At 35.1% G+C, this 11,109-nt stretch overlaps 2 protein-coding genes across 2 annotated transcripts; one reads left to right on the top strand and one right to left on the bottom strand.

Annotated features, from left to right (window-relative positions):
* Nucleotides 1–1,209: 1,209 nt before the first annotated feature.
* On the top strand, nucleotides 1,210–6,737 carry clic2 (chloride intracellular channel 2). The gene is made up of 6 exons (XM_046850362.1): nucleotides 1,210–1,452; nucleotides 2,601–2,710; nucleotides 3,206–3,331; nucleotides 3,544–3,644; nucleotides 5,397–5,578; nucleotides 5,685–6,737. The coding sequence occupies exons 1-6, from the start codon at nucleotides 1,405–1,407 to the stop codon at nucleotides 5,844–5,846; spliced, it is 729 nt and encodes a 242-aa protein (XP_046706318.1). The 5' UTR covers nucleotides 1,210–1,404; the 3' UTR covers nucleotides 5,847–6,737.
* Nucleotides 6,738–6,878: 141 nt separating this feature from the next.
* On the bottom strand, nucleotides 6,879–8,848 carry urp1 (urotensin-related peptide 1). Its single transcript, XM_046850365.1, has 5 exons — nucleotides 8,732–8,848; nucleotides 8,089–8,217; nucleotides 7,961–8,001; nucleotides 7,763–7,868; nucleotides 6,879–7,106 (listed from the first exon to the last, which is right to left on the bottom strand). The coding sequence occupies exons 1-5, from the start codon at nucleotides 8,826–8,828 to the stop codon at nucleotides 7,075–7,077; spliced, it is 405 nt and encodes a 134-aa protein (XP_046706321.1). The 5' UTR covers nucleotides 8,829–8,848; the 3' UTR covers nucleotides 6,879–7,074.
* Nucleotides 8,849–11,109: the final 2,261 nt, after the last annotated feature.

The raw sequence follows: 11,109 nt of genomic DNA, 5'->3' as shown, positions 1-11,109 counted from the left end.
ATTTGTTAAATAATTTCCATTTTAAGGTTTTGTTTTGCAATCTAACATTGCATACTGGAATTCCCCCCCTCCCCCCCTCCCCCCTCATGTATGATGAATATTCTCAGAAAAGAGAACATAGAACGCTTGCTTTCTATTTGGTTATTGTGTATATTCTTGTGTTTTGGCAGTGTTTGCTATTTCAAGGGTATTTTGTTGCCCACTGGGACTGTTTCTATAACAGTTGTGAAATCCCCACAGTTAGACAACGAATCCCCACCTATAAAGCAGAAATGAAACCCCTTATAATCTTTAGAGCATGTCTGTCTGTTGTGCATGGAGTTGGGCAACAAGTGAAACTAAATTGTAAGGTAGGGAAATATAATTTCTTCAGCACATTCCACAAACATTAAATGATTTATACAGTATTTATACAGATTTATACAGTATCCATGGTAACAGGCAATAAACATTTAAAACATTACTGTAGCTTAAAGTAAGCATTGAATCATAAACCTCAGACCTCATCAGTGACTCAGTGCTTCCCTTTATATATATCTAGATGCTCCTACTTCTTTTTTCCTCAACATTTTTTCAACATTGATCCCAACAGACACTCACATGCACCACTCCCACTCCCAGCGCAATCACACTCTGCATGACTCATAGCTGAGGTCAGAGCCTGCTCACGTCCAAGAGATTCAGAAGAAGTTTCTGGAAGTCATGGAGCACTAATACAAACTTGTAAAAACAAAATCTGAATTCTGAATACATTCAAAAAAGGACCCCGACAAATGCTAGAGTTCTGTTGTGAATTGAATTTATATATAGAATATTGACTATTCAAAAATCAGTGTTTTTACTGTAAATAAAGATTCTCTCTCAACATCTCACAACTTTAAAAGTTGTATTTCTTTTTCCATCAGCATTAATTAAACTTGGTAAAAGAGAATGCAGCATTGTAGTTGGACATAGTGGAAGCTTTGTTTTGGGAGTCACAGGCACTGAGAGTAGTGTTTCTCTCTGAGAGGCAGGACAGAAATAGCACACATGTTAAGTGTTGATGGCTTTAGGAAATGGAATGTAAGACCAATCCATACTCATTGACATTTCACTTTGTTAATTAACAGCTGTGCAATGAAATGTGAGCTATTTTTAAACACTCCATCTACTTGCCCACTAGTTTATATAAGTCAGTGCCACACCCACCAACTTCCCTCCCCCTCAGACTTAAAGTGCTGGAGGAACAGATCCCTGACCAGCCAGCTAACTTTCAACTAACTCCTGCACTCACTTATATGCGTTTGTGTGTGTGTGTGTGTGTGTGTGTGTGTGGTGATTTTCTCCTACCTTTTGGCCACAGCTAATTTATAGGATCACTGTTGAATCGTTTTTGGGCTACAAGCTTTCAGAGTGTGGAAAATAATGGCAGTACAACAGGATAAAGAACCAAGCATTGAGCTCTTCATAAAGGTTAGTGCTTTCTACTTTTATTAATATTAGTCACATATATTTTTTCAAGAGTTATGGTAGGATTAGAATATTTCAAATCGCTCACTATTTTTATTGTATATTTATACATTTATTTTAATTTATATTATACTGACAAGATTGGGCATCATTATGACACATTATCTCAACCTGAAATCAGCATAAATGTATACATACATGAACAAAAAAAGGTTAATGTGAATAGAAAAATTTATGCGAGCAAGACAATACTGGTTTTACTAAATACAATTACAATAAAATACAATTTTATAGCATCGAATGACAGACTGCAGCTGATATTTGTTCGATTTTTATCAGTGATCTCTGTAAAAAGAGGCAAAGATCCTCATTATGTTCTTTCTGAATTGGAAGGGAACTGTGATGTCGTTATGTCATCGTAGTCGTGCCTGGTGTGTAACTGTCCTCTTATACGCTGCTCATTATCACAACATGCACACCTCAAGAGACGAGGGGGTTGACATCTTATCACTGAACACACACACTCAGGGAAACTCTGGAAATCCCAGACCCCCCTTTTGAGGCCCACACTGACAGAGATGCACATGAATGTGCGTACACACACAAATATTATAATTTGCCTATTATATGGTAGCATTGGTCAGTAAACCAAATTACCAAATTTTAGAGGATTAGTAAAATTGAAATGTATTTCTTGTCAACATCCCAACATTCCTGAACTACAGGTTTGCGTCTATCGCTTTTGGTGCCAGTGTACTTTGAGTGATTACTGTATGTCCTTACCGTACTTTGGATTAGAAAGAAAAAGCATTAGCACCAAAACACAAAAACACAGCTTTCAGTTTTTATCTTTCTGTCTTTAAGGACCAATTTTTTAAATGTATTGACTGGAACATAGACTGAATAAGACATGAACTAGGATTAAAAGGATAAGTATTTGTAATTAAGGATAAGAATATGCAATTAATAACTTAGCTACATGTCCTTTGTCCTTGGCAAGTTAAACATGTGTTTATATGTATACATATACACCGGATATATATATCACACACACACACACACACACACACACACACACACACACACACACAAATGTCACCCTGCATGTCCGGCTCAGTTATTAAACATAGATTTGCCCTGTGTGTCTCCAGGCAGGCCATGATGGAGAGAATGTGGGGAATTGTCCTTTCTGTCAGAGTCTCTTCATGGTGCTGTGGCTGAAAGGAGTCAAATTCACAGTTACTACAGTCGATATGAGGAAGTAAGTGCTATATAAGGACAGATTTATACATTTTGCTTGTATATTCCAAATGTATATATTGCTTTAAGGGTGCTAAGTGATATTGTCCAGTGTTGAAGGTGCTATACAGATATAATTCAATCGAATTGAATTGCTGCACCTAATCATAATAATTCACAAATGATTTTTAGTGTTGCATACTTGGAATAATCAATTTGGGTGGGACCTGTGATATGTGTTTTTGAGTATTTGTCACATGCCTGTGTTATTTACTTTTCTTATTCCTGTTTGTGTTTAGCAAATAATAGCAGTATCGTTCTGTTAGATTCTTTTAGAGGCAGCCTCTCCCATATCCGGGTGCTTTGCTTAATAAATAACAAAACATCTTAAAGAGTAATTAATTATTACCGGGCTGATTCAGAAACAAATGATAACCAATAAGCATGCCATGTGATTACTAAGTTTATCCACACCCTATAGGCCACACACTAACAACTTCTATTTCTTACTGTACAGGAAGCCAGAGGAGCTAAAAGACTTAGCTCCAGGGACCAACCCTCCTTTCCTCCTATACAATGGTGCCCTTAAGACTGACTTTATGAAAATCGAGGAGTTTTTGGAGGCAACTCTTGCCCCTCCAAGGTATGAACAAACACTTAATTCAATCCTCCATGTTTGCAATATCAGGCATCTAAGACTTAAATGACTTCATTAAGAACAGATATAGTAATAAAATATTTTAATATTTTTAAAAATATTTGGTACCACAAAAGCCATGGTTAACCAGAGCCTGCTGTACAGATATAATACATATCTACACACAGACCTAACTGAATCTCTCCTGCCCCCCTCAGATATCCTCATCTCAGCCCCCTGAATAAAGAGTCCTTTGATGTGGGTGCTAACATTTTTGCCAAGTTTTCTGCTTTCATCAAGAACAGTCCAAACAACAGAGGTAGGTTTAGTTTAACCGTCCGTCCGTCCGTCCGTCCGTCCGTCCATCCGTCCATCTATCTATCTATCTATCTATCTATCTATCTATCTATCTATCTATCTATCTATCTATCTATCTATCTATCTATCTATCTATCTTTTATTATATCTTATCAAGAGACAGCGCTATAAAAATCAAACTTGGATATATTTTAGAGTAGTCAATGTGCAGCTTGTATAGCAGTATAGATTTGCATGGCTGTCATTACAGCCATTATTGTTAAAATATCTGGCAACCTAAGTGAGTACACCTTAACAGCTGTACGTCATGTAACCATGCAAAGCCACATGTCCTATTCATCATGTTCATGTTTTTGTCTGCTTGACAGGATCATATAAATGTGTGTATCTTGTATTAGAGCCAATCAAATTTGGTGCTTTGAGTACAATTCTCTCATACTGACCACTGGATGTTCAACATGGCACCTCATGGCAAAGAACTCTCTGAGAATTTGAGAATTAGAATTGTTTGCTCTCCACAAATATGGCTTAGGCTATAAAAAGGTCAGTAACACCATTAAACAGAGTTACAATACAGTGGCAAAGCCCGCAGACAGTTTGCTGAAGACAACTGGTCCAAGAGTATTAATGTCCTGCGGTTTGATGTGACTAAGATAAACTTGTTCGGTTGTGACATTCTGAACCAGAACCTGATGCCCTCCATTCAAAAACTTGGCCAAACAGCAGTTTTCCACAAAATAACAATTCCAAACACAGCGCCAAGATGACTTACTGAGGAAAGTGAGGTTAATGAAGTGGCCAAGTATGTCTCCAGACTTGAACCCTATTCAGAACCTGTGGGGCATCCTCAAGCAAAAGGCAGCCAAGCGCAATATGTCTAACATCCAACAACACGGTGATGTCATTATAGAGGAATGGAAGAGAAGCCCAGCAACAACCTGTGCAGCTCTGATGAATTCCATACCCAGGAGGATTAAGGCAGTGTTGGATAACAATGGTGCTCACACAAAATGTTCACACTTTGGACACAATTTTGACATGTTCACTTGGGGTGTACTCACTTAAGTTGCCATCTATATTGGCAATAATGGCTGTATGTTGAGTTATTTTAAGAGGATAGTAGATCTGTACTGCTCTACAAGCTGCACACTGACTACTCTAAATTATTACAATTTCTATAGTATTGTCTTTATAGTAATAATATACATACATATAATAATTATCAAGAATGTTTTTAAAACTATTTTATTAGGACATCCCATACATAAATGAATGCACATGCAAGTCACATTACACAAAAAAGAATTGTGAGCAGCAGTTCTGTTGGCTGATTAGAGCATTCTGAGGAGAGAGATCTGTACTAACCAATTTAACCACTCTTTAAAACTTTGGTCAACAAAGCAGCATCTCACGCCTTACAATTTGTTGTACATTTAGGAGGATAGACTACAACAGCAGAAACCCTGATCAGATTAAATTCCTATTAGCCAAGTACAGAAATGTGAGGCTACAGTAGGCCCAGACTCATCCAAACGGCAGTTGAAGATCAGATTATGATGTCTGATGTAAACATGAACTGAAACTCCTTACCTGTACCTGCATGATATGCAACACTGTGCTGCTGCCACATGATTGGCTAATTGGAGATATATACTGTATTTTGGATTGGCTTGTGTTCCTAATAAAGTGTTTGGACAATTAAATGAGATTATAAATGTACAAACAGATATATTTATTAATTCTTTGTCCACAGTACAAGAGGAGGCTTTGCTAAGGGAGTTTAAACGCCTCGACAATTATCTAAATACACCAATGCCAGAGGAGATAGACCACAACTCCACTGAAGACATTCCTGTCTCCTCAAGGAAATATCTTGACGGCAACCGCCTGACGCTGGCAGATTGCAACTTGCTGCCAAAATTACATGTGATCAAGGTAAAACACATAAGTTGAAGTGAAAGTAAAAGAAAATCATATGACCAGGATTTCGTTTCAACATTGACATTTGGTATATTTGGTTTAATTTTCTCTACATTTAAAGGTTGCTGCCAAGAAGTACTGTAACTTTGAGATCCCGGCTCATTTCACTGGCGTGCTTCGATACTTGCAGAATGCATATGAGAGAGAGGAGTTCAGCCAGACGTGTCCAGCCAACGTTGAGATTGAGAAAGCCTATCTGAGTGTTGCAAGCAAGAGGTCATAGATCTCCAACTAAGAAAGGATTTTGATCAACCCTGAACATGAAAGAAGATATTAAGCCTGAATTGTAAATAGCCTTAAATTAAATAATTTCAATGTCAGGTTCAGTTTAAAATACTGAATTCAGAGAAGTTGTTATAATAAATGTAAATGTTTGTTAAGGTTCAGAATTGTACTGCCTTGCCATTTAATGGTTTTAGCCCATAAACCTAAATAATAATGATAAGATAATAATAAAAGATTCTGATCATTAGTTACTGGAAATATAATTTAATGATAAATCATATCTGAATAAATTGTCATATTGGCATGCTATATATGTATTTTATTTAAAATAGGAATCACTGAATAATAGTTTCATAATTCTGGATAATCTCGGCACAATCCACTTTTATAGCCTGTTATGTGGACCATACGTGCAATTTAATGTATCAAATGTGATTTGCTTTGTCCATAGTGTAAATATGTATTTTACACAGAGAAACATTCTTCAAATTATTTTCACATTATTTTTTTCTTGTTTTTGTTTGTTGTTTTAGGGGAATCTTTAAAGATATTATTTAAAGCCCTACAAGAAAATAGTATCTCCAAAATGATAGCTGCATTTGTTAACCATACAATGGAAGCTTGAGGAACATTTTCCCCTAATATTTATCCTCTATAATATACTACAACAAAGGCTACTAACAAAGTTATTTTTTTAATTAGCTCAAACTGATTCTTCATTTTATGCTGATAGTTCATGTGTTCTGCATTAATCTACACAATGAGAAACTGTAGTACAAAAAAGGTTACATTTAGATCAAACACAGTACTGTTACTTAAGCAACAAGTCAAATTTTATTTCATGTCACAATTTAATTAAAAATAAAATCAATTTCATTCATATCAACAACATTGTGCACATCTGTTTGTACTTTTCTGTGGTCATAAACATGCATATTATAGAATGAAGACGTATTGCTGAATGAAGAATACAGAGGTGATTCCAGTTTGCTGGACAAAATGCTCGTAACATGTACAGGCTCAGTGTTGGCATCTTTAAAGCTCCACTTTTTCTACCTAACTGTTTTATAGAGATTAGTTGTATTCATGTTGTTTGAAAATATATCCATGTTTAAGTTAATGCACTGTAGTTAAATTAATATACACATTGTTAAATGGCTGCTGGATTGATGTTTATGGGTGAGAACCCTTTTGAAGACTGATCCTCTGTAATTCCCAAGCGACTCCTAGTTTGTTACACAGTACTTCCAGAAACAGGCTGTCAGGGAAATATAAAGACAAAGACAAAAAACACCCTCATTGTTCGGCGTTTCTAGCAATGTGACAAGATATTGCTTTAAAGAGAATTACTGTGATACTGAAACTGAAATACTGTACAAGGTTTTTAAAAATATGGTAATCCAAGCACACCAGTCATAAAACAATCACATTGCATTAGAAATTAGAATTTAAACATGCAATATGAACATGCAAGTATTAATTTAAACATGAAACTATAATGTGGCTGGATTTATCTAGATTCCATATAACTCTAAGAAGAAACGCCATTGATGTGAATCTTCTTTTTAAAAAATCTATATGACAATAAGAATTGTTACAAAGTGTTGAGCATGCTTATTATAAAAAAGAGTCTTAAACTGAAATATTCAATCATGCTATAGAAAGGTTCACTGCTAATCTAATGCAGTATGTTGTTAATGTTTTATTATCCTGACACATACAGATGTGAGTTCTTGTACTGCACACTATAATTAATTTTCATTCTACAGTCTAACCACTGCATAAACATGCTTTTTCATTGTGTACGTTTACATTGTAAATAAAAACTGTAAAAGCCTGATTGTGATTTCATCTAAAGCTAATAATGGTTTGTAAATACAAATCATCCAGCTGTTTCACAAAGCCAAGTCTCACCTCTCTTGCTGGGCTTGGGTAAGTTCTGCTCAGATCGAAGAAAGCCTTGAGAGCGCAGGTTATCTGCTGCTGCTAACTTCATGACTACTTCTTTTAAATCATCCACCTGAGAAATCATTTCCATTGATGTTACACAGTCGGTGGAAAAATCATTTTTAAGTAAAACAAATGTGGTGCAAAACATCATAATGTTCTTACCATGTGGTTCATTTTATCCTTCTGGACATTTTCTTTCGCTTCTAAAACATGCAAAACCAGATTTGAATATGGTAAAATGTGAAAACTGATTCAGCTGATTTACACCTAAAATGTTCACATTCTCTCACCTTTAGACCAAGTGTCTCTGTCTCTTTCCTGATGAATCAAAATGGGAAGGATGGTTTTAATGTCTCTTTGTGGACTCAGCTCATTACTCTGTCCGTCCTCTATCTCTGTCACCAATTTCTGAAGGAGGTCTGGTACAATACCAAAGCTTGGTGTTAATGCATTAGATAATGTTGGCGTAAATTCACATTACAACCAACTGTGTAAATAATTTTGCAGAACTCATAGCCATAGACTCATAAACAATAATTAGGAATGCAATTGGATACTGACCCTATTTAATTTAAATAATAAGGTCTCAGGTTAAACATAAGTATTGTTTAGTATTTATTGTAGCATTTCTGTTTTTTATAGACTAAATAATGTATCTTGTTTCATCTGACACAAAATTAAACATAATGTGAACTTATAAGAATCCAACAGCTACTGACTTGCATAAAGAATGTTATCTTATAATATTTATCTCTTTTTATAAAAATCTTAAAGACAGTAAATAAGCAAATCAGCACTGATTTTTTATAACACTAGTGTTATAAAAAATAATATACAGTGCAGTCGCATACAGTAAAAATGTTTATTTTATAGTATGTAAATAACATCTCAAGAGCAAAGCCTGTGAAATCGTTTGAAACCAGCTGACCTTACCTTCATGTGGTGTTAGTGCTGTATCTGAGTATAAAGGTAATGCATTAACTGCAGGGAAAACCATGGCCAAAATGTAGAGCAGTGCCACAGACAGCATGCTGGCAGAATCTTGGAGCTCTTGGCGTCTTTGCTTCCTGCCTGTGGAAAAGGACTTCGGTTTTATATCTTTCAGGGCCATCTATCCTGCATGGATCAATATGTCTCATGCCACCCCATCAGTGTAAATGGATTTGATGTGACAGCACTCTCGTCATAGGTGTAATTCAGGGTGTGTTCACAATTCATAGGGTTCCTATCTCTGCTTGCACAGTGAGCCCTAACAAATGTTGACTCTCTCCTACCATTCAGCCATTTCACATTGTTTTTGGCCTACGTGGTTTGACAGACGTATGGGTCATATAGAGCATTACGAAAATGTTCATCCAGGCCTGGAATATGAAAACTAGATTAAATACTCTGGGATTATGTCCTTATAGTAATATAGTAGTATAAGTAAATGAGCAAAGATTTAATTCATAACTAAAGTAAAAAATAAAAATAATAGTAAATATAAGTAAGGACATCAGATTTGACAGTAGACAGTGTTTTATATCAAGATATTCAGTCCTGCATAGTCAGAAATAACACTTTGTCCCACTACACATTTCTCCTATCAAAATCTAAATACATTTTGCAATGAGCAAAAACTTTCTTTTTCTAGTTAATGTTCATGGTTTCAATATAAAATGTATTACAGAAATTGTTTTTAATTGCATATAGAATTGGCTCACTTATTACCACCCAGACCATCACCGACACTACCACCATATACCATGAGTACACCTGTAGTGATGGTCCTGTGGAGAGAACTGAGTACTTTACAGTTATGACAAGTTATGACAAGTTATGATTATTATTATAATGAATATGCTATCTCTAGTAAAAGTGAAACAAGCCTAGCATGCTAAGAAGCTAGGACCTATTCCCCGAAATAATGCTTTCTACCTTTATTCAATCACTATATTATTCGAGAGACTGTTTATTGGAGGAAAATGCTCTTCCAGCAGAATTTCTAACCAGTCCACATGTTCATGATTAGCTGTGAATGTATTCTGACACTGAAACACACAAGATCAAACGTACATGGTCGTTCTTTATTGGTTTATTTTATTATACAATAGCCCACACACTTCCTTTAACTACAGAATATAACACACCCGACACACTAATATTACTCTTTTCAACATCCAATCATGTATAACCAATACTTTATTTAAATAGACCCTGATAAAATAGAATCGAATTTTTCACAAAAACTCCTGGAATTTATTTATTTTATGAACATCCATACTAGGTGGAAAAAAGACAAAAAGACAAATAGAAACAATCACAGAAATTTTTTATGATTTTAATTACAATTACCAATACAAACCAACATCTGTTAACCATTACAATAATTAGCAAATATTTTTATTACACAGTGTGTTTGTATACATCGTTAAATCATCAAACCTAAGGTTTATATTCCAGTTGTAAAAACTTGTTGAAATATAGAAGCTTAATTCCTAATAATCCCTAATGATGTCCATTAGATATCAACGTGTTTCAAAAGCTGCTTAATATATTCCGCTGGTCCTTAATGATATCCCATCTTGCGACCAGCACATTTCCCACTAAGACAAACAAGGACCATTACATTTTCCACTAAAACCAGTAATTTTAACCCATTAACCTTTAGGAATTCTAATTGTATTCTATGAGGGTTTATTTATTTTATTATTATTATTATATAATATATATTATTTTATTTTTGTTTGTATATTTAATGTGCTAACCTGGTTTAATGAAAAAAACATCTACTAATCCTAAATCTAAACCTCTACTTTTTTGACCAGTTATTAACACATTTATTGAAGTACAGCTGTATGAGTTGGAGATAATTTAAGATGCTCACACAGACACTTGATAAGTCAGAAGAGAGCACATATTGTTACCGGAACAAATACACCGAGATCTTACGTGCATAGTGACGTGTGTTCCAGGATGGCGTTATTGTGTCTTCAGGCAATATCTATCAAAATGAAAGGTGTAAATTACAACACACAGAGACTGGCATTTGATAAACAACCACACTATGTGGAGATGATGGATTTATCTGTCTGGAAGTTTGTGAAACTGCAGTTAAAAGTATCAGACAATTCAAACATCCCTCATCATTTTGATCTTTGATGAAGCATTGTGTCCAGCTATAAAAAGAAGAACTGTAAGGACCGTTATTGTTCTGGATATTGCAAGAACCTTTCAAGTGTATATTGGGGAATTTATATCTCTCGTTCTTTTGTCGTTCCAGTACAATGAAGACTGATGGAGATACAGGAACTGAAGGGGAATTTTATTTA

The sequence above is a fragment of the Silurus meridionalis genome, chromosome 5, assembly GCF_014805685.1.
Source record: "Silurus meridionalis isolate SWU-2019-XX chromosome 5, ASM1480568v1, whole genome shotgun sequence".
NCBI classification, from domain to species: Eukaryota; Metazoa; Chordata; class Actinopteri; order Siluriformes; family Siluridae; genus Silurus; species Silurus meridionalis.
The sequence above is the reverse complement of the archived record's forward strand: the minus strand, read 5'-3'. Positions and strand labels throughout refer to the sequence as shown.